At 41.5% G+C, this 23,975-nt stretch overlaps 2 protein-coding genes and 1 long non-coding RNA gene across 8 annotated transcripts in view; 2 read left to right on the top strand and 1 right to left on the bottom strand.

The window, feature by feature from the left end:
• The window catches only part of Dync2i1 (dynein 2 intermediate chain 1), a 79,599-nt gene extending 56,632 nt beyond the window's left edge, over positions 1-22,967 (bottom strand). For 3 of the 6 annotated variants that reach the window (XM_048340548.1, XM_048340550.1, XM_048340551.1), the window contains exons 1-7: positions 22,828-22,967; positions 18,260-18,313; positions 16,486-16,918; positions 13,661-13,752; positions 9,166-9,465; positions 3,671-3,726; positions 1,919-1,973 (exon numbers count right to left, since the gene is read on the bottom strand). In XM_048340548.1, the coding sequence (XP_048196505.1) occupies positions 1,919-1,973; positions 3,671-3,726; positions 9,166-9,465; positions 13,661-13,752; positions 16,486-16,918; positions 18,260-18,313; positions 22,828-22,842 (1,005 nt within the window). In that variant the 5' untranslated portion in view covers positions 22,843-22,967. Of the gene's footprint in view, positions 1-1,918; positions 1,974-3,670; positions 3,727-9,165; positions 9,466-13,660; positions 13,753-16,485; positions 16,919-18,259; positions 18,314-22,827 lie in introns of those variants that run through there. The other 3 variants (XM_048340552.1, XM_048340553.1, XM_048340554.1) reach the window with 2 other exon arrangements.
• Positions 5,499-7,651, top strand: LOC125347364. Its single transcript, XR_007210156.1, has 2 exons — positions 5,499-5,724; positions 6,102-7,651. It is a non-coding gene; the product is annotated as an uncharacterized LOC125347364 (long non-coding RNA).
• Positions 22,968-23,147: 180 nt separating the features above from the next.
• Esyt2 (extended synaptotagmin 2) overlaps positions 23,148-23,975 on the top strand; it is a 96,611-nt gene continuing 95,783 nt past the window's right edge. Inside the window, exon 1 of the mRNA XM_048340557.1 lies at positions 23,148-23,376. Within this exon, the coding sequence (XP_048196514.1) occupies positions 23,365-23,376 (12 nt within the window). The 5' untranslated portion in view covers positions 23,148-23,364. The remainder of the gene's footprint in view (positions 23,377-23,975) is intronic.

Raw genomic sequence — 23,975 nt, 5'->3', positions numbered from 1 at the left:
AACTAAGAAAGAAATCTGATCCACAGCCAGATAGCCAAACAAGTGACCTACTTTATGGATGAGACTACCAAACAGACTAAAGAGCCAGGGAAACAGCACCAAATTATGAAATGTGTTTACTTCAAGATCAAGAGTTCTTCTATAGTAATCCAATAAAATTCAAAATATACTTGCCACATTATCACAACAAAACCAAAAACTAAAAAAAAGGGGGGGTTTTTTAGAGTTATTTTTTTGAATTATTATGAGCTGGACATGGCAGCACATGTGTATATAATCCCAGCATTCAGGAGGCAGAAGCAGGAAGATGGCTAGTTTGCCTGCACTACATAGCAAGACTTTGAATCCAAAAATCTTTCTGAGGGGCTGGGGATATGGTCTAGTGGTGAGAGAGCTTGCCTCATATACATGAGGCCCTAGGTTCGATTCCCCAGCACCACATGTGGCGCTGTGGCTCAAGTGGCAGAGTGCTAGCCTTGAGCAAAAAGGAAGCCAGGGACAGTGCTCAGGCCCCGAGTCCAAGGCCCAGGACTGGCCAAAAAAAAAAAATCTTTCTGAAGCCAGGCGCAGAGGGCTCACACCTGTAATCCTAGACTCAGGAGGCTGAGATCTGAGGATCTCAGTTCAAAGCCAGCCCAGACAGGAAAGTTCATGAGATTATCTCCAATGAACCACCAGAAAAGTGGAAGTGGTACTGTGGCTCAAAGTGGTAGAGAAAGTTAGACTTGAGCTAAAGAGCTCAGAAACAGCGCCCAGGCTCAGAGTTCAATTCCTATAACCAACAAAAAAAATGTATTTTTAGAAAAATCATGATGAACACTGGACACTATGCTGAAAATGAACTACATAACTTGTGAGTGAGGACTGGAGGGAAAAACTAAGAGGTAGTGAGGCAAAGGATGGTACCGTCCAAAAAGACAGTAACAATAAGAAAAGAAAAAATAGTCAAAGTGATGAAAATAAGTATTTTTTTTGCCAATCTTGGGGCTTGAACTTACAGCCTGGGCACTGTCCCTGAGCTTCTTTTGCTCAAGGCTAGCACTCTACCACTAAGCCATATTCCCAGCCTGAAAACAATTTTTATCATAATTATTTAAGATGATATAAAAATAAAGACTGTGGAGAATGTTTATATTCAAAGTGAAAAAGATGGCACTTGTTACAATTCTCAATGGACATAAATACAATTTCACAAGGCAATTTAAAACAGGAAAACACTGGTGAGGAAGGGGACACCAATGTGTGTTGGAAGCAGACCATAGGTTGAACACTGTGCCAGTGGAGAAAGCAGAACCAGCAGAGCTGGGGCTTCTCTGTGCAAAGATGCTTGTACTAACAGTTTCCTCACTCATTGCCAGCCTCTCAGACAGCTCTGGTCCCAAAAACTGCTGCATTATGATTTACACCTTTAAGAATTTCTCCCTTTCTAACCTATCTAATTCGATAGCATGAAATGTTCTACCCATTACTCAAATTGAAGTGTTAAAGTTTCTATTGTTGTGAACTGTTTTTTCTCTCCAATTCTGTCAGCTTTTGCTTCTTATATGTTGGGGCAGTAATTAAGTTTGCATGCATTTAAAGGTCTGATACCTTCTTACTTCACAAACTACTTGGTTATTGTGAAATATACATTTCTGATAACACATTCTGTCTCAAAGTCTATTTTGTCTGGTATTAGCATAGCCATGCCACTCCAGCTGTCTTCTAAGTTCATTCAATGCCTTATTTCTGTCCTTCTTATTTTCAATCCATTTGACTCTTTTAATCCAAACCAAGTCACAGGTGTCCCTCTGACATCATGCTCTAGTACATTGTTTGTAGATGTCTGTCTTAGGCTCTGATCCCAAGAGAAACTCAACTAAGATAGAGAGCAAATCTTACATAATAAAACCCACATGTTCTCAAGAGACTGTCTTACCTTCCTTCTTGAATCTTTATCCTTTCCAATACTCCTTACTAAATCCTCTGCATGCCTGGAAAGCAAACATGATCAAAATCAAATTTTACTTGTAAATGTCGATTTGTAAGGAATAAAACATTTTCCAGGCAGGAGGGTAGCACCTGCTTATTATCCCAGCACTCAGAAGGCTGAGGTTGAAGGATCCTCAATTCAAAGTCAGTATGTACTACATGGCAAAAAAGTAATGAAAGAAGCCAGGTGCCAGTGGCTAATGCCTGTAATCCTAGCTACTCAGGAGGCTGAGACCTGAGGATTGCTGTTTGAAGACAGCTGGGGCATGAACGTTCATAAGAATCTTATCTCCAATTAACCAACAAAAAAAACAGAGGTATGAATCAAGTGGCCAAGCACTAGCCTTGAGTAAAAAAGCTAAAGGATAGCATCTAGGCCTTGAATTAAAAAAATAAACAAATAATAAAATTTTAAAACAAAATATTTTCCATCTTAGTGAACTGCTGAAGGTTGGAAAAATCATGGTTTATTAGAACAAAGATTACTACAATATTCCTAATATTTTTATTTCAGGAGTAAATCAATACAGAAAAATATCTTCAGCAGACAGAAGGATCTATGTATGCATTTTGACCAACATGTGTATGTCTGTCTGTAAATCAATCCTAAGTAATAATTTATGTTTAATATAATAATGTTTACATTGGTTATATGTTCCATTTCCATAGAAATACTTTCTATTTTTAATCTTATGTGTTGTTAGTTGAGATTTAAAAGTTTTTAAATTTTGAATTGATTCTCAATTTTTATAACTCACATTCATTCCAATCAATAGAATCACAGAAATGGGCAAAGCTTCCTGTGTATTCTAGCAGATCATCAGTTTTAAATCCAGTAATTTGGTTTCCTAGGACTAAGTTCTAGTCTTGTTCAAACTTGTAAAAATTTTGAAAAGGCATTTAAGCAAGTTTGCCTAACATATGGAAAAGAAGTACAAATTATTGTGGTAACAAAGAACAGATTAAAATCCAGTATTCATGTTTTGGGTAGAGCTCTGTGGTGGCATGCTTAGCATAGTGAGGCCTTAGACTTAAACCTTTGTACTGTAAAATACAAAATTAAAATAAAATAAAAGACAACCTAGGGCTTCTGTACAGAATTAGTTTACATATGAACATGAATCTACAATCCACAAAGTAGGTATCAATATCATAGTTTCACTGAAAGATTACTCCCAAGGCACACATGGACTTCAGATGAGGCAGGCCAGTGCCAGCTCCGCCAGGACAAGATGGACCTGTCTTAGGCCCGAAGGCTCTCTCACACTCATTCACCAAATACAAACACTGGGATGGGGGACTTGCACAGTATATATATATTTTTTTTATGGATGTGAGCTGAATAAGTATGCTCACACCTAGATAAGAGGATAGACCAGCCACCTATAGCTGTGTCTTCTGGTGAGGAGGGACCACTCACTGCACAAGAGACTCCCATATCAATTATGAGTACTGATTCTCTTTGTTTGTACGAGACAACATTCAAAAAGCAAAAAAAGGACTAGCAATTTATAATAAGTGTCTAGTCCCTGTAGTATACATAAAGTGTAATTTGGAAGAGTTGGGTCTACAGAAAACAAAGTAAAACCATAGTTTATTATTTACCATCTATAATTAAGTCTAAGAGAAAATTCCATTTTTAAAACATTCCATTAGAACTGTATTAAATTTAAGAGTTAACAGAATATATACTCCTTACTGGCTGCCAGTCCCATCTCTTTTCAAACGTGCACCTCGATTTCTGTGTTCACCATTCTATCAAATGAAGAAAGAATTCCATAACCATTAAGTTGTACATTATAAGGAATTAAGCATAATTAGTAAATTTAAAAGCAAATGTGGTCTTAAAATTTAATAAGAGCATCTATGCTACAAGAATATATTAAAATAAACATTTTGCTGCTGTCTTTAACAACTTAGGTAACTAATATATTTAAATGAATAACTATATTACATTAGTATATAACATAATTGTGGCCATCCATTTCATATGAACAACATATTTAGTAACAAACCTGACAAGTTCCTCACAATGCCTAGACTTTCAAACATATAGAATGTAACTACTTCACAGGCCTATTCTTCTACAGAAAAAAAATTAAACAACCTTCTCTTTAATTAAATGAATTTAAACATAGGATTAAAACTATTAGATTATAAGCCAATAAATGATCTCTGAACTGTATACAGTTATTTAGCTGTCACAAGAAAGACAGAAGGAAAATCAATCACTTCACAATACTCTTTCTAGCAACAAATAAGATGTGATGGTCAGGGAAAAATGAATCATTCTAAGTAGGTGATGTCAGTAAAAGACAACAAGGCACAGAATGTCAGCATTCCAGTCAGGTCTTAGAGATGTGGCATATCAGTGAAGGAGGACATAAGAAAAGGGGACATGAATTTATGTGGAAGGGAAAATAGACGGTGATGAATACAGTCTATTACTACAGAATAAAAATAATGTAAAGTGACAAACAACAACCATCATAGCGGTTAGGATCATATTTGAGTGACAGCCATTGCTTAGTACAGTCTCATGTCCCAAACATGCTTTGACTTTATAGTTTCTAAGGACAATGATTAAAATGCTCTTTCATAACAAAAGGAGGAAGGAAGAGGGAGGAAGGAAGGAAGGAAAAGTAAGCAATAATCATCTAAACAGATTCCTGCAAACAGCCTAGTCTCTATCTGCTGAGCTGGCATATTATTAATAGTGACTTGCACTTTACAGCACCATAGGACAAATATAACAAATACTAGGCTAACATAACAACTAAGCTTAGTACCTGAAAGTCAACACAAAGAAAAATGTGAATTATATAATGATCAAAAGTCATTTCTATGGGGCTAGGAATGTGGCTTAGTGCTAGAGTGCTTGCCCAGCACACATGAAGCCCTGGGTTTGAGTCCTAAGTACCACATACATAGAAAAAGCCAGAAGAGGGGGCTGGGGATATAGCCTAGCGGCAAGAGTGCCTGCCTCGGATACACGAGGCCCTAGGTTCGATTCCCCAGCACCACATATACAGAAAACGGCCAGAAGCGGCGCTGTGGCTCAAGTGGCAGAGTGCTAGCCTTGAGTGGGAAGAAGCCAGGGACAGTGCTCAGGCCCTGAGTCCAAAGGCCAGGACTGGCCAAAAAAAAAAAAAAAAAAGAAAAAGCCAGAAGTGGCACTGTGGCTCAACTGGTAGAGTGCTATCCTTGAGCAAAAGAAGCTCAGGGACAGTGCTCAGGCCCTGAGTTCAAGCCCCAAGGATGGCCAAAACAACAACGACAACAACAAAAACACACCAAAAAAGTCATTCCTATCCAGCATTCCTGTAACCCTACCTACCTAATAAGCTGGGATTTGAGAACTGAGGCTGGAAGCTCGGCAGACAAATCCAAGAAATTCTTATCTCCAATTAGCTAGCCAAAAGCCAAGAGTGGAGGTGTGGAGCCAGTGGTAGAGCACATAATAAACAAATGAACAATGAACAAATAAACTGAATAAGAGTATGCGGGCTGGAGTTCAAGCCCCAGTACCAAAGAGTGGAAAAAAAATAATCATTCCTAATGTCATACTGCGAACCTGTTTGATATCATAGGACTCCTCCCAGCCTGAAAACAAAAATTTCATTTGTTCACAATTGAATCCTTAGTACCTAAAATAGTCAAGTTGTCTAAATGAGAAAGTTTGTGCCAGACATAGTGATCACACCTATAAACATAGCTTCTCAGGAAGCAGAGGCTGGGAGATCCCACTTGGATGTGGGGCACAACCGCCCGGACGCATCATTACGAGGCTGTTCTAAAGATGGCCACGGGTGAGGCGGTCCTGGGGGCCGTGATGTAGATATAGGGAGGTCCCTTGGAGCTCCACCCTGATGGACAGCTCAGGTGTCCATTCACAGCCCCTACGTAGGTGCACGTGCCCCTCCCCTTCAGCCGCTCTCTGACCCCTTTAAAAGAACAGCTCATTGCCGCCATTAAACGAGTCTTAGCGCTGACTTTGCTCCTGGAAAGGGGGGCTGGATGGCAGTTCGTCCGCCCTTTCCTCTTCCCGGCCTGCCCGGGTGGGGCGTGTTTTCCCGTCTCTCCTGCAGGACAGGAGAGCCTGGGAGGCTAAAAAACCCCGACACTTGGAGACCGCTCAAAAGGTTAATGAAAACTCATCCCAACCAATAAAAATATGGGGAGTAGTGGTATAACCAATGTCACTGCAGCAGCACAACACATAAATAGGAAGTTCGTGGTCCAGGCTAGCCAGACGTAAATAGACACTATCTAAAAAATAAAACAAAAGGGAAGACATCTGCATAGCAAAGCTCTGAGTTCAAATCACTCTGACTCCAAGAAAAAGAAGGAATGTTATCAATCATGGAAAGAATGCTTCTGGGATTAATTTTGAGGACAAGGGTTTAATAAAGAGGCAGAATAATGCTCTCTGTTAATTATTTCTTTCATCTACCCTTAGTAAAAGCCAAATGTATGTATTAAGACATGGCCAGCAAGGCATCCCTAGGGTTGAACTAAACAGATGCAACTCAAGCATGTATTTCTGGTAACCAAACATGACCTAGGCAAGGAACATGCATGATCAATGAGATCTACATGATGAATAACAGGACATACAATATAGTTTGGTGTATGTTGGAAACCAATCAAAATAAAAATGTTAGGAAGGAAAATAAGGAGTTTTGGTCTAGAGAAAGAGAATTTTAGGGTAAGCAGAATGCATACCTGTGTCTGAAAATCCCCGAGGCACACACAGGCTTTCAACAGTGGGAACACAGCCACGGTGTCAATAGCCCAGGCAGCTGAGTACAGGGCAAGTCCATGCTCCCCATATCTTACACACAGGGACAAGGCTAGCAGAGTCTCACAGCTGCTAAGAAATGAACCCAATATCCTAATCCAAAAGAAGGTGACAGTGGGGTTTCAGCACAGCTGTGGGGAAAGGCAAAGATGATGGAAGGGCTGACTTTGACTCATGATGCATGATTGCAAAGAGCACACAAAAGGTCCCAACACCAAGCAGTGATCTGTTCCTACCACAGGTGTTTCTTGATTTAATTGCTCCTAGTTTTAATGCTGTGGTTTTTTTTGATCCTACAACCAGTACATCTACACTTTCATGGACATCGGCCATGAAATCTTCACCCTTTCCTTGCAAGTTTCATCTCCCCAGCCTGGGACATCATCCTGAGAAAGGGAATAAAAATGTGTTACTAAAATGTGTTCTTGGTACATTAACCAAGAAGCAAAACAATGAAGTCCACAGTCCAGACTAGGTAAAAACAGAGCAGCCAGAGTGCACGTAAGAATGAGAGTTCTAAAGTGAGTCTAGAAAATATTAAGGAATTACAGGGATGAACTCAACATGCAAAAAAGGAAATTAGATCCTTTGCAATCAATAGTAACACATTTTTATTCTGGTTTTGGATTTTTAGTAAACTTACTCCAACAATTCTGTCTATAACTGTTTTATAAGTTATTTACTTAATTCCCACTTTAAAAACATTACCTTCTTTAAGTTTCATGCTAGATTTCCAAATCAGTAAAAAGTACATTTACACCAGGGTGTGAGGCAGCATACACCCAAGTGCCCAGTTCCTCAGGAGGCTGTGGAAGGAGGACTGCTTGATCCCAGGAGCTCAAAACTCAAGTCTGAGCAACACATTAAAACTTGGTCTCCCCCCGCCCCCCCCCCAAAAAAAGAAAAGGTATCCCATGACAGAATCAAAAGATATGGGTCCATATTACTTAAAAGATCAATAATCTCCTCTACTAATCACATAATAGAGACCTGAATCACATTTGTACCAAAGTTAGTACTTGTGATAGCTAATCTTGATTGTCAACTTCGATGGAACAAGAAACACCAAGGAGACTTGCAGAACACTGTATCTATGAGAGTGTTTCCCAGGAGGATCAGTTAAGGGGGGGTAGACTGCCCCTGAATGGGGGCTGTACCATCCCACCAACTGGGAGTCCAGATGAAATAAAAGAGGAAAGGAGAAAGAAAGCCCACAGTTCGGGGACATGCTCTGACTCTCACTCTCTCTCAAGCGATTTCTCTTCTGCCCATCTCTCCTTCTCTCTCATTCCCCCTGCTTCCTGGGTACCGTGAGGTGAACTATTCCACCACCTTATCATGCCAAAATTAATCACACAGTAACAAAAATTTGGCAGCTATTAAGCAATTAATCTTAACTTTATCTAGTTTATTTATTTATTTATTGGTTGGTTTGTTTATTGCCAGCTCTGGGGCATGAACTCAGGGCCTGGGTGCTGTCCCTTAGCTTTTTTGCTCAAGACTGACACTACTACTTGAGCCACAAAAACACTCCTGGTTGCTAGTTAACCAGACACACTTAGCAATCCCACACTGGCTTCGAACAACAATCCTCAGACATCAGCTTCTTGAGCAGCTAAGATCACAAAGAGCCACCAGTGCCCTACTGTCCAGCCACATTTAAATACACCTTTTTCTCTGTGATTGTTGGTCTCAAGATGACTGTAAAGGTAACAAAGGAAGCATGTTTTTCTTTATATGTGGAATCTAGATTTAGCTTAAACTTGTAAGTAAATGCCTTGGGTAGTATATAAATGTGCACAAATGTATTTGCTGAAATACAGTGACTTCAAGGGAGAACTCAAACTGTATATTCCTTGGAAAGGTAAATTCAACATTTGGCAAAATAAAACATCAAGGATGCAGAAAGGGAGGGAGGAAGGGTGAACAGATGCATTCATGCTATTCAGTAGACAGGATGTGGAAAATGATCTATGTAATAACTTGTGGGCAGAATGGGAGGGGAAAATAAGGAAAAGGGCAACACTGTCCAAAAAAAGAAATGTACTCATGACCTGACTTACAAAATGGTAATTCCTCTGTATAACACCTTGATAATAATAAAATTATATTTAAAATAAAATAAAATGAAACATTAGGAGGCTGGTACTCTAAAGGGGTGGGATGGGGTCAAGGGAAAAGGGATGTACAAATGAAGAAGATTTTGGGAGAACACAATCAAGAATCCAAAGTATATCCTACAAAATTAAGAAGAGTAAGGGCAGCTGGGTAGGGGGCATGGGTAAGAACATTGAAAGGGGTGACACTGCTATATTGTATTCATAAACAGCTTTGTTATTCAGCTACTTAAAGATAATAAACATAAAATTCAAAGAAAGTTTTTAAGAAGATACCTTGGACTCCCTCTTCTTATGCTCGTCTTTGGACACTCTCTCTTTTCTCTCTGTGTGACTTCGATGCCTCTCATCATCAAGATCTCTATAACGTTTTTCTCTGTGTCTCTCTTCCCCTTCCTTGTCAGTGAGAAGGTTCCCCTTTTCTTTCAAATGTTTTTCTCTTTTCTCTCTTGTGCTGCTTTTTTCTTGGTGTTTCTTTTCTCTATCTACTTCTCTAGGCTTTCTGTGTCTTCGTTCATCTTCTTCTTTATAAAGCCAGAACTTGAGAGGATTGTCTTTATTGTCACCATATTGCAGCTTTGAAACACAACAGAGAAAAGTGTGTGAACAAATGAAAAACACATACTTAGTCTTCTACATGTTATGATAAAAACAAGCAGGAACAATCACAGACCTACCACTCTCCCTTCCTCTTCTACCTTGTTGTCAAGTATCTTCCCAAAAGCCTAATTTACTATTTTTCTGAAAAGAGAAAACCCTATTCACATCACTGTTCCAGTGTTAAATGCTGTTTGCCACCCAGCCCTACAGAATCACAGAGATACTGAAGCCCAGTTGCTCTCACCCCAATGTGATCATAGTGTCTAGCTTCCCCCATGAGATGGTTTGGATGCTCAAAGTCCCTCGAGGGCCTCTGTGCTAAAAGCTTGGTCCTTAGTGAAGTCTTCGTAACTTCTCCAAGCACATGGTCCTTTTGTCAAATGCCTTTTTTTTTTTTATAATGACACTACAAATCACTTACTTAACTTCCCTACCTAGGTAGGAGTCTTGAAAATGAGGACCACTCCTCCTTAGTCATCTTTGTAACTCCCAAAACACTGTAGAGACTCAGTATATAACTGGTGATATCAAGGTGATATCAACTTAAGTTGTACAACAATCGTACAATGAATACTCCAGCTAGAGCTCAGTTTCAGAAGCATGCTTAGCAGCCCTCAGGGCATGCCTGACACAAGCCTTTCCCAGAGGGTCACCTCTGCTCATCCCAGCCAGGGCCTCAGTCCATATTCCCTGCTCACGTCTTGTTCCCTGTGGTCCTTCACTTCTCCTGGGACCCCAACAGTCTCCTTCATTACCTGACCAACCTTAACTGTAAAGTTAAGACACTGCCAAAGTAAACCTCATGGGAATTAAAGACTTAAGTCTAAAAAAAAAAGTTAAAGATCCAGAACAAAACACAGACAGCTACTTACATAACTCTTAGAGTGGGAAAAGGGCTAACCAAGCATTCCACCAACAAGAAGACAGACTGGTCCACTTCAGAATTTACACTTAGAAAAATAAAGATCCATGCTGGGCCCAATAGCTCAAGCTTGTAATCCTAACTAGTTGTGTGGCAGAGATCCAGAGATCAATCAACATTTATAGCCAGCCTGGGCACAGAAGGCCAAAAGACTCCATCTTACTCATGGCACCTGTTACCCCAGATACAGGGGAGGCATAAATGCCAGGTGCCACACTACTGGCTTGTCATCCCTAGAGAAAGGGGAAAACACACAGGAAAATCATAATCCAGAATAATGTAGGCACAAAGCAAGATTGTATCTTGAAAATAACTAAGGCTTTTTAAAAAGGGTCTGGAGGAGTAGCTCATCTGGTAGAGAACCAACCTGACAAACTCAAGGCCCTGAGTTCAATCTCAAGTACTACATACATACAAACATACATACACATATACATATATAAATAACCCACAAGTCAAATTCAAAACAAAGCAACAACATAAATAACAATCAGAGAGAGTTAGCCTTTTAAAGCAGGCTTTAAAAGGTAAGACAACTCACTAGGAAGTAAGCAAGTATTTTGAGAGATACAGGTAAGATCAAGGTCTGAGGCAAAAAAAAAAAATCCTCACTAATAAAGGAAATGCAACCATCAAGAAAACAAACAAGAGCTGCTGAGAATGCAAGGTGTGAGGAAGAAATCCTCATTCCCTGTTGATGGGAATATAAACTAACACAGTCTGAACATCAGTAAGAAACTAAAAATGGACCTCTATATGACCCTTATACCACTGGGGCATATATTCAAAAGAATGTAGGGCTGGGAATATGGCTTAGTGGTAAAGTGCTCGCCTCATACACATGAAGCCGTGGGTTCGATTCCCCAGCACCACATATATAGAAAAAGCCCGAAGTGGGGCTATGGCTCAAGTGGTAGAGTGCTAGCCTTGAGCAAAAAAAGCCAGGGACAGTACTCAGGCCCTGAGTTCAAGCCCCAGGATGGGCAAAAAAAAAAAAAAAAAGAAAGAAAGAAAGAATATAAATCAACACAAACTTGCACACTGGTTTATCATAGCACTATTCACAACAGCTCAGCTAGGGAACCAGCCTAAGTGCCCATCAACCCATAAATGAATAAAGAAAACGTGGTAAATGCATAATAGAGTATTAGCCATAAAGAAAGAAATTATACCATCTGCACAAAAATAAATGGAACTGGAAATAATCATGTTGACCAAGAGAAGACAAGTCCAAAGACCCAAACAGTGCATGTTTTCACTCCTGTAGAAACGACAATAGGACATGAGCACAAAAAGGAGGAGGACTTTTGTAGGGAACCAGAGTAGGGGTGGGGGAGGGAAGGAGAAGGTACAGAGGGGTGACATTATATATACATATATGAAGACAACATAATGAAACCCACTAAATTCTGTTTGAAAAGGGGGGAAGGAGTAAAAAAAAAGCTAAGGAAGTATAACAGAATAGATTTGATCAAAATATGCATATCATATGACTGTTAACAAAGGGAGACGGAGAGACAGTAGAGACCAAGTCTGTGAATACTGTATATGTTCTTGATACATTGTATATTGCATATATGCCAACCTGACCTAGACAAGGGATAGAAAAACAGGTTGTAAGATATCATAAGAAATGTACACACTGCCCTACTATGTAACTGCACCCTCTTTGCACAACACCTTGTAAAAAAATTTATGTCCAATTAATAAAAAAAATAAAAAAAAAATGCATATCAAAGGAACATCACAATAAAGCCCCTCTGTAAAATTAATGTACACTAATAAAAAAAGAGATTTTATCTAAAAAATAACTAAAACAAAAAAGTACTGGAAGCATGGCTTAAATAGTAGAGCACCTGCCTAGCAAGCATGAAGTCCTGAGTTCAAATTCCAATATCACCAAAAAAAGGGAAAAAAAATGCCCACAGGGGAATAGCTGCATGAGCAGCAATATCTAATTTTCTTCAAAGAACTTAACATAAAACTCCCCTAGAACCCATCCATACCATTCTTGGGCATCTATCCAGATCATCACAAGTCAGGATATAGTAAGGACACATACATCCATGTTCATTGCTGATCTATTCATAATAGCCAAGTTACAGAAATGAACCAGATGCTCTACAATGGATGAGTGGATCAAGAAAATGTGGTACATAAACACGAAAGAATTTTACTCATCCATTAGAAAGAATATTATATAATTTGCAAGGAAATGGATGGGCCCAGAAAAAATTATGTTAAGTGAAGTGCTGGGCACTAGTGGCTCACCCCCAGAATCCTAGCTACTCAGGAGGCTGAGATACAAGGAACGCAGTTCAAAGCCAGCCCAGACAGGAAAGTGTGAGATCACACACACACACACACACACACACACACACACACACACACACGCAATGTAGGGACTGGGAATATGGCTTAGTGGTAAAGTGCTTGCCTTGCATTCATGAAGCCCTGGGTTCGATTCCTCAGCACCACATAAACAGAAAAGGCTGGAAGTGGTGCTGTGGCTCAAGTGGTAGAGTGCTAGCCTTGAGCAAAAAGAAGCCAGGGACAGTGTTCAGGCCCTGAGTCCAAGCCCCAGGACTGGCAAAAAAAAAAAAAAAAAAAAAAAAAGCTGAAACTATAGCTCAAATGATAGAGGATTAGCCTTAAGCAAAAAAAGTTCATGGGCAGTGTCTAAGCCCTGATTTCAAGTCTCCGGGCCAGTACAATAACAAAAACAAACAAAATCAAGCAATCTAGGTGTCCAACAACTGCAGACATGGCAAGAGAACCAATAATCCATATTACTAAATATTAAATTTACATTCATTCAAATACTATAGAAAAATATCATAACTCAGGAAAATACTCAAGATGACACTAAGTTAAATTTAATAAAAATTATATACACACTTATACATATATATAAACCAGATAGAGTATATATGTCTAAATATTATCAATACTTCCTGCTTATCACCTTTTCAATGAAGATAAAAAAATAAATATTAACAATAATCTCTAAATGGGGAATAATTTTAGTTTTATTATCTTTAGTTTTATTGTCTTCCAAACTTCCTAAATTAAGCAAGAGTTGGGCATGGAATCAGAGAAAAACTACTGGACCTCAAGAGAAGAAACTGACTATCCCTGATGCTTAACTCCTTCCCACCCTTACTTCCCAAATGTCCCCAGTAATCCCCTCCAGCAGTGCCCTAGGCTTTCTGCCCTTGGCACATGTAAAGTGCTTTCTCAGGCTTGTACCTTTCTTTCTCGGTATCTTCTTTCTCTATCTTCATCCACCCTTTCAGAATCTTCTTCTCTCCTTTCTTTCTCTTCAATTCGTACTTTACTACCTTAAAAAAATAAAATCAAACATTTTTAACCTTCCCAAATGTTAGCTTGTAAAGGATTGTCTAACATCTTGTTGATTTTATTGTAAATACTATTAACACATATTTTAAGACAGTCTTCAATTAAAAACATTTCCAAACACAAGAGGGACAAGTTTGCCAAGTGCTAGTGGCTCATATCTGTAACCCTACCTACTTAGGAGGCTGGGATCTGAAGATCTGCCAACCTGGTAGGAAATTCCCTGAGGCTCTGATCTCCAATAAACTACTCAGAAAAAGCCAAAAGTAGTGTATAGTTCAAGTGGTAAAGTGCTAGCCTAGAGCAAAAAGAAGCCAGGGACAGTGCTCAGGCCCTGAATTCAAGCCCCAGGACTGGCCAAAAAAAAAAAAAAAGGCAATCTAAGAAATAGTTGTGATTTTTTCCCTTTCTTCCAGTTTGCTGAAGCAAGCTGGCAAATGCTTAAGCAAGTATCCATGGAAATCCAAAGAGTTACCAGCACACACATCTTCAGGGCTTCTGTGCTTCGTAACAGGGCTGCATGTGTAGGAGAGCTGTCTAAGAAAGATCAGGCCAGCTGGCCAAATTTTTAATCAGCTACAAAGCTCCAAGGAAATCTCTCTCAGCAAGCCACCTCTATCCCCCACCAGCCTCCTGATGCCCCAGTACTGAGGAGAGGAGAGAGGAGGCCTCCAAACAACTGTGGAGGCCAGACACAGCCACCCCACTGACATGGGGGGCAAAGTGAAGATGTTCCCACAGCCTGTGAGGTAAGCCACAGGCAGGGCAGAGCATGGAGAATCTATGCTATCTAGCAGACCTCAAAGGATGGATAAGCGGTCTGGGAATATGGCCTAGTGGTAAAGTACTCGCCTCCTACACATGAAGCCCTGGGTTCGATTCCTCAGCACCACATATATAGAAAAAAAAAGCCGGAAGTGGCACTGTGGCTCAAGAGGTAGAGTTCTAGCCTTGAGCAAAAAGAAGCCAGGGACAGTGCTCAGGCCCTGAGTCCATGCCCCAGGACTGGCAACAAAAACAAAACAAAAAAGGTTGGATAGCCTGTGATTCATAGATAAGGCCCTTCTGGGCACTAAAACTTGGAACTCTAACAGAGGACAAATGGTATTTAGACCATGAGACTAGAGGCAGTGAGCAGGAAAGGTTACAGGGAAATACCTACATTTTACCTTGACAAATAGAGATGTATAAGGAATATGAATGAGAAAACAGGCCTATAGATAATGACAGAAAGAACTTCAAGGAGTCTAAGTATATAGATGGCCTTTCTATCATAATACATCTTAAATATTGTGCTGAAAAAATAAGAGCAGGAAGTACAAGCAAAAAAGAAAGACATCTGAGCACTAAAGACGTTATTAAAAATAAGCAGGATTGTCAAAATAATAATTTAAAAAAGAAGCATTAAGCCATAAAATAGCAGTTACTGTTAAAATTAATTAGTGGCAACTCAACCCATTAACCCCACCCTTAGTAGTTATTCACACAACAAAAATAAGGCTATTTCTGAATAAAGTATGAATGTACAAACAACCTGGATGGCCAGCCACTAGTAATGGATGCACAGACTGTGGTATATCAATATATTAGAATATGATATAGCAACAAAAAAACACTAAGTTCTTGGTTTCCATCATCTTCACAACCAGTCCTTCAGCCTTTCTGCTGATTCCAAGAGTTACAATATTTTAATGTGTTTCTTTTTCATTTCTGTTGGCTAGTTTAAATTTTTATAAGCAGCGAACACTATACAACCAAAAAATAGTGAAGAAACTTCCATGGGTGGGGGAGGGAGCAGTATGCACCTTTACGTAGAATCCCTATGATGGAGATAAATAATGCTTAAATATCATTTAAAATGAACTGACATTTGTGAGCAATACTAAAAGTTGAATCAATTTAACAGTGAAACCCACTAGACACTATGTTATGTTGGAAATGAACTACACAACTTGGGGGAGGAGGGAATTGGGAGGGGAAAAACTAGAAGAAAAGGAGGGAGGGAGTGACACTGTTCAAAAGGCAATGTCCTCATTACCTGACTTATGTAAGTATAACCCCTCTGTACATCACCTTTACAATGAACTTTTTAAATAGTATTGTTTGTGTTTAGCTATGAGGGAACTAAGATTTGTTGAGATAATAAATGTGAAATATGTTACAATAGTAAAACTCAAGTAAATCCTGAGAAAGTTGTTCCTTCTTTGATTATTAAGAATATAGCTTGGCATTGGTGGCTCACTCCTGTAATCCTAGCTACTCAGGCAGCTGAGATTTAAGGGTCACGGTTCGAAGTCAGTCCTTGCAGGAAAGTCCATGGAACTCTTATCTCCAATTAACCACTAGAAATCCAGAAATGGAGCTGTGGCTCAAAGTGGTAGAGCACAAGCCTTGACCACAAAAATCTCAGAGACAGCACCCAAGCCCCATGTCTGACAAAAAAAAGACAACAAAACATATATCATTCAGTACAACATACACATGCCGGGAGGGGAGAGAAGAGAGGAAAGAGAAGAGAGGGGAGACAGAAAAAAAAGGAAAGGGGAAGGGAGAGGGAATGAGGAGGGGGGGGGGGGGCTGTACTTGCCAAAGCCTTCACAAATACTTTGAGAAAATGAAATTATGAAAAATGCCCTGAACAATAAGAATATCTAAAAGAAGTACAGCTAACAAAATTCTGTGACCAGTCCAGTGAATTCGGATAAATGGGAACTCACCTGAACGGATCTTCTTGTCTGCTCTGTCCAGCAACTGCCGGTCCCGCGCCTCCCGGATCAGGATGTTGTGGTAGGCGGCAGTCTGCCTCATCTCTTCTTTCCTGGGCCTTCTATCCTTCTCTTTTTCTCTGTCCTTTCCCCTGCTGTGAGACTTCTCTGCATCTTGTTCCCGATGTTTCTCTTTCAACTTCTCTTTCTCCCGGTCTTTTGTGTCCTTTCTCTTTTCCCTGTGTTTCTCTCGGTCTCTTTCCCCATAAGGATTCTCCTTAGAGGGGTACAGGTCTCTCTCGCCAGCCCTTTCTCTGTGCCGCGCATCTCGGTCTGGGTCCCTGTACTTATGTTCTTTGTATTCGAGGAAGTCCATTTCTGGATCCTTGTGCAGCTTCTTTTCTCTGTGTTTCTTGTCTTCCTTTGGACTACCTGATTGTACAGCCTGAAACAATAGAAAGAAGCTCTTCCTTGACCAGGAAACTTTATTAAGCTAATTTTACTACCTACAAAACCATTCTCATCTGAAAGATCTTTAAAAAGACACTGGCTGCAAATTCTTTCTAATCCCAGCAGGATGTGGGTAGGGATGGGTTGAAAGAATATTCGTTCAGTACTAAAGCAGAGTAACATTTACAATGCCTGCAACTGTAGCTCCCATCAGAGAAGCTCATGTTTATTAGAAAAACAAATCTAAATAAATACATGAGACCAGGATGGGCTGAAGATGCAGACCAGCAACAAATACTAAAAATTTTTTTTCTGACTGAATGAAGTGTTTATTAGGATATTGACTTTTAAGCAGATCATTTCATTTACAATGAGCTGATTTGTTAAGCACTGAAGAAATAATTTTCATATTGGAGATAAATCATCATTGTATTATAAAGACAATAGTTTGGCTTAAGGCTCCTTTGATGTGAATTCCCTTGTAATAAGAAAAATTTAATAAATAATACTTCTCAATTAAAATTGTATGTCATATCTAGTGTATCTTATGAGAAGCGTTTTATGATTCACAGAGAATTGATCAAAGAATACTACTTGCCCTTTGTGGCATTAACATATTTTTGGAAAAGCCTGCTTTTCATTTCTTTTAGAAATTTATATATCATTTACTACAATCTACTGCAGTTTACATTAGTCCTGTTAAGGCAGAAAACTATATACAATCTTCATCATTTATGTAATGAATTTCTTCAACTTAGTGTAATTAGTCCATAAAACCAAAGGCCTGCAATAGTTTTATTTTCTCCTTTCTTTTATATTAACATATATTAATGTGCAAAAGCATTCCATTGATCTATTTCCACATATTCATATAACAAATACTAAAATTAAATACTACCTGCAGTAGAAAAAGGATAATGAAGCCACATTTTAAAGTAGATGAGACATAAACTACCCCTCAACAGTACATAAAGCAAGAATCTCTCTTATAAAACTCTCCAAAGGGCTTAATCTCAATCCCAATCCCTCCCACACTCCCCTGCTGCTGCTCACTGGAACTGAGGACCATGCATCGGAGGCACAGTGACACCCACCCTGCAGCTGGGCCTACAGAGCTGGAGGCAGCCATGGTCATCAGGCTGGATAACCAACAAGACATATCTTGGCCCAGAGCCCTGCCCATCACTGCTCCAGGGGTTTTACCACATGGCTTCATCCTCTGTGAGTCCAAATGCCTTTGAAAAGAGCCTTAAGGAACCAGAGTTATGTAACAGTGTGAACCAAGAAAGTCATGAAGGTCCCACACAGCCCCAGCTTCAGTCGTTAAAATCATTACCCAAAGGTGTTTTCTGAGGTCCTCTGCCTTCCAAGTATCATCTTTAGTTCTTCTCTAAAAACAAAAGCAAAAAGTTAAATTGTTAAAGTTTAAAATAAAAAATTTTGTGTCCTCTATTGAGCTTTTTTGATGACACTCTTTAAATCAAAAGTAATCAATTTTTGATATGTTAGAACATAACTGCTTATCTATTGAAAGGTGGGAGAAGTCACCTGGGAGACCACTGTACATTACACTCTACTATACCTGGGTGTAGTAGCTGTAATCCCAGAACATGGGAAACTGAGACATGAGGATCTCTAGTTTTGAGGCTATGTAGAAAGATGATACCTCAAAATAAAAAGATTATAGAAATATGGAATTTTAAAATGTATTCACTAATCTAAAATTACCCTAGGTACTTCAAAAATTATTAAACATTGCAAAATAAAAGAGATAACACACTGGTCATTAACTTACAGGCTCAAAAGAGTGTTCTGACTGCTTGTCAGGGCTGCCTGTGATCAATACTCTACACCCCTATCATACAAGGTCAGCCACTGGATTTGAGTCACTTCACATCCACTCTTCCTGTCCCTTCCTCTGCCTGAACTCCAGTCTCCACCCTAACAGCTGTTCTGGCTGCTTTTTAACACTACACGACCCTATCAGACAAGGTCAGCCACTGAGTCTGTCACTTCACATCCACTCTTCCTATCCACTCCTCCGCCTTAACAAAGCCATGTTTAACCAGTGCCCATGGTACACAGGGTAACAACACTTGCCCAACTCACGGCCTCTAGTTTTGTGGACCCAGCAGCAGGTATGGCATTCACAGTGCCATCATCCTACTTCCAAGGGATACCAGCAGGAGTCTTCATAACTACAGCCTGGAATAAGACACTGCTGTACCACTTGCCATAACCAAGATGTAGAAACAGTCCAGGTGCCCTTTGATGGACAAATGGATCAAGAAAATGTGGTAATATACACAATGGAATTTTTTAATCATCCATTATGAAGAATAATATTACATCATTTTCAAAGAAAGGGATGAACCTGGAAAAAATCATACTGAGTCATCAGGCTCAGAGAGACAAAAGATGCATGTTTTCTCTCATATGTGGAAGTCTGACAGCAACTGAGTCTACTCTACATAGGTAAAATGGACCTCACATGGATTCCTTTACAGATCTGGCTAACAGACTGAAAATGGGAGAAAGGTTGCCATTTGGGAGCCTGTGGAGGCCTGCTGAGAAGAGGACTTCTAACAGGTAATGCTGGCTAAATTTGCTGGCTATGAGCCAGGTCCTTAGAACCACAGGGACCACACAGCTCTTCGAAAAACTGAAGGTTTTTACTCTTACTTGGGTAAAAGACATGCTTATGTGAACAGAGGAGAAAAACAACACAGTGACTCCTGGTAGCACAGAGAACAAAATCAGAGCCATCTGGGGGCAGAATAACTCATGCCCATGGAAACAGCAGCATGGCTTGTGCCAAATTCTGACGCAACTTTCCAGTCAAGGCCATTGGAAACCAAATCCATATGATGCTGTATTTCACCAGGGTTTAAAACTAATGAAAAGTAAATAAAGTGAATTGTGCTCTTTTAAAAAAAAACACGTGGGCTGGGGATATAGCCTAGTGGCAAGAGTGCCTGCCTCGGATACACGAGGCCCTAGGTTCGATTCCCCAGCACCACATATACAGAAAACGGCCAGAAGCGGCGCTGTGGCTCAAGTGGCAGAGTGCTAGCCTTGAGCGGGAAGAAGCCAGGGACAGTGCTCAGGCCCTGAGTCCAAGGCCCAGGACTGGCCAAAAAAAAAACAAACGTGGTGAGGAGGGGCTGGGAATATGGCCTAGAGTGCTTGCCTTGAATACATGAAACCCTGGGTTCAATTCCTTAGCACCACATATATAGAAAAAGCCAGAAGTAGCACTGTGGCTCAAGTGGTAGAGTGCTAGCCTTGAGCAAAAAGAAGTCAGGGACAGTGCTCAGGCCCTGAGTTCAAGGCCCAGGACTAGGAAAAAAATGTGGGGAGGAAAGAGATATCAGATAAACAAAGTAGGACATTAAACTGGTAAAAACATATTTTACTCAGTATCTAGGACAGCAGAGAAAAAAGCTGAGCTTCACTTCTGTTTGTACAAAGGTAACTGATATTTAAAAGGAGAATGGGAGGTCTCAAGGTAGAAATCTGAAAGGGTTCCAGGATAAAAGCAGTCAGGCCAGCTCCATCTACTAACTAGCAATTACCTAAATTAGGATTCCACCTCCAGAGAATGGGAGGCAGAGGTCTCTCCTTCTGAAGAGCACATTCCAAAGGAATGAACCTCAGGCCCTTAGTGGAGAGAAGTTGCAAGATCTACAAAGACTCCTCAAAGGAACAGAGATATGTTCACTTAATGCTGGGTTGTCTGTTCCATGAAAGGGAAGTAAGAGGCCTATTCTCAGGAGACAGCTCTGAGCTTTTCCAGACGGGAGCACAAAGGACACCTAGGTTGTCCTAGGGACTCATCCTTTGGCTGTGTTAAGGTTTGGCCAAGGCTCTTGGCAGAGTCTTGGATGAAGTGGACTAGCGAAGACCAACCTCTGGAAAGCCCATTGTGTTTACTAAAAAATGTTCTGCCTTTCTAAAGAAATGATATTGCACTGTATACCTAAACAGTTAAATCATTCATATCAAATTAAAAAGGACAAATTTATTTTATCCTAAGGATAACAAAAATATACTTATATCTTTCACGTTATTATTAATAAATTTCTACTTTTAAAATATTCATTCAACTGCTGGGCATTGGTGCTCATGCTTATATCCTAGCTACTCAGCAAGCGAAGATCCAAAGGATATTGGTTTAAAGTCAGTGAGGGTAGATGAATCCACAAATCTCCATCTCCAAAATAACCAGCAAAAAAGCAGAGCTTGAGGTGTGACTCAAGTGGTAGAATACCAACAAAGCGGGCTGGGAATATAGCCTAGTGGCAAGAGTGCTTGACTCATATACATGAAGCTCTGGGTTCGATTCCCCAGCACCACATATATAGAAAATGGCCAGAAGGGGCGCTGTGGCTCAAGTGGCAGAGTGCTAGCCTTGAGCAAAGAGAAGCCAGGGACAGTGCTCAGGCCCCTGAGTCCAAGGCCCAGGACTGGCAAGAAAAAAAAAAAAAAAAAAGAATACCAACAAAGCCAAGTAAGACAAGAAAGGGGGAGGGTCTAAGTCCTAACTCTGATTCCATCAAAAAGAAACAAAGCTGGACACCAGTGGCTCACACCTGTAATCCTAGCTATTCAGGAGGCTGAGACATGAGGATCATGGTTCAAAGCCAGCCTAGGCAGGAAAGTCTGAGACTCTTATCTCCAATTAACCACCAGAAAACTAGAAGTGGTGCTGTGGCTCAAAGTGGTAGAGCATTAGCCTTGAGCTAAAGAGCTAGGGTTTTACCTTGTGAAGACTTTAGGGGTCTTTTCCAAGACATTTGCACGCTAAAGCCAAGGCAGGGAACAGTTGGCAGAAACAGTTGAATTTTTGTTTTTAAGCTCTGAATAAAATCTGTGCTTCAGAATGTCTCGAAGTTTCCTTTCTTTGTGGTTCATAAAAATACACAGTGGAGATGGCCAAGTTATCTGGGGACAAGCTGGCAATGGAGAGGCTAGAAACAAACGATAGGAGGGATAGGAGGCTGTAAACAAGCATCCAAATGCTATGGGATGAAGGTATGGGGGGGGACTCAGGTCCAAAGTACAGTCCTATTGGTTGTAGCCCATTTCAATACTCTGCCATTGCAAGCAGACCTCTCTTACTCATAGCTACCTCAGGCTTCCCTTCTCCAAGGGAACTGGTGTCAAATGGTCGCTTTCTGGCAGTTTAGATATCTTCTATGGCCGATGGCCAGTACAATCATTTCCTTTCTTGGCTTCTCTCCTCTTTCTCTTCTTCCCCATCCCTTCTCCCTGAGGTACTGTGTGGCTTCTCTATCCTCAAACTGACAAATTTCCTGTCTCAGTCTCCTATGTGCTGGAATTATAGACATGCACCACCAGACCCAGTTCTGCACCTCTATCTACAAATGCAAACAGTCTGCACAAATACTATAAGACAAAGCTACTATTATTGTGCTCACTTTATGAAATGTTCGATATTGTTTGGGTGTTTTTCAAACTACCTACGAGGATGAACAAATTCGTAGCAGGTACCTGAAACTCAGGCGCCTTGCTCTTTCGGTAATGGTACGCTCAGCCTTGCCTCAGTTTCCCTTCCTGTCTCAATGAGAAAGAAAGCTCTACTGCAAACTTACACAAGAAGCTAAGAGGTAGGAAGGTAGAGGGTCCCATCTCGCCCCGCCAACCCCTCGGGCCCGCCCTGGGATCCAGTTCCCCGAGGCTTAGAGCCAAGGTTCCCGCCCACACCACCTGACGGTGGAAGCCCGGAGCGGCGCTGGGCTGCTCCCGGCGCCGCGGGCCCGCCGTGAAGGCTGCGGCCGCGCTGGCTGCCCGAGTCCCGCCACAGCGCCGAGGGAGCTCGGCGTCCGGGCGGGGCCCCGGGAGCGCGCCTTCCCGTCTCCACCGGACCCCGCGTGCACCGACCTTCCCGGGTTCCATCGCTCCTCGAAGGCCCAGGTGGCCGCGGTCTCCTCGGTCCGGGCCGACGCTGGGCCCGCTAGCTCGCCTCACCAGACCCGGCCCGGGCCGCTCTGGAGGGCGGGCGTCCCCGACTCCTAGCAACCGGCAGGCAGAAGCAGTGGAGAGCGGCGGCGTGCCCGGCGGTCGCTGCCCGGCGTGCTCTGCGGCCGTTCCCGTACCACTGCGCAGTGCGTCGCCTTCAACAGGCCGGAGCAGCAGAGGGCCGAGTGGTCGCTGCCCTACTAGCTGGGTAGCCTCTCGGGTCTCGGGCCCGCTGAGCTGAGCCGACTACCTGCGCCCGCCCACCAGGCCGAGTCAGTGCGGGGCAGAGCGTGGCTGGTGGCTCCGCTGAGATGGGGTTTTATGGGGCCGGGACGCGGTGTTCAGATCTTGCCCACGCGCTGCTCTCGGAGGAGAAAATCCTGGAAAGAAGATGAGTGTTGTGTTTGAATAAGGCTTGCGCCCGGCGGACTTGCATCTCGCGGTGCTGCCTGCCCTGGGATGGAAACACCTGTACGACGCCTGAGTATTTGCAAGTTAGCTGTTGAGGCTTGGTGTTTTGGTTTGGGCGGTACTGGGGTTTGAACTTGGGGCTCCTTACACCCTTCCAGCCTTGATTTTTGCTGGTTATGTTTGAGGCGGGGGAGTGAGGCAGCCGTACTTCCCTGCCCAGGCAACCCTTCCTAGCGAGCCAATACTCGGAGCCCACCCCATCTCTCAGTCGAGAAGGGGTTTCATAAACTCTTTTCGCTCCAACCGGCCTCTGTGATCCTCCCCATGTTAGCCTCCCAAGTAGGATTACAGGCTCGAGCCCCTACTGTCCACTGTGTATTTTTATGAACCACAAAGAAAGGAAACTTCGAGACATTCTGAAGCACAGGTTTATTCAGAGCTTAAAAACAAACCAAAAAAAAATCAGCTGTTTCAGCCAACTGTTCCCTGCCTTGGCTTTAGCGTGCAAATGTCTTGGGGAAAAAAAAAACAAACCCTAAAGTCTTCACAAGGTAAAACCCTAGTAGCTCTTTTGGTATGGAATGCTTTGGTGGATGAATGTTAACGTTTGAGTTTTTAACATTTGGCTTTCTGCGGGAAGGAGATTTACACAAGCTATT

Source organism: Perognathus longimembris, chromosome 2, assembly GCF_023159225.1.
Source record: "Perognathus longimembris pacificus isolate PPM17 chromosome 2, ASM2315922v1, whole genome shotgun sequence".
Classification (NCBI taxonomy): domain Eukaryota; kingdom Metazoa; phylum Chordata; class Mammalia; order Rodentia; family Heteromyidae; genus Perognathus; species Perognathus longimembris.
The sequence above is the reverse complement of the archived record's forward strand: the minus strand, read 5'-3'. Positions and strand labels throughout refer to the sequence as shown.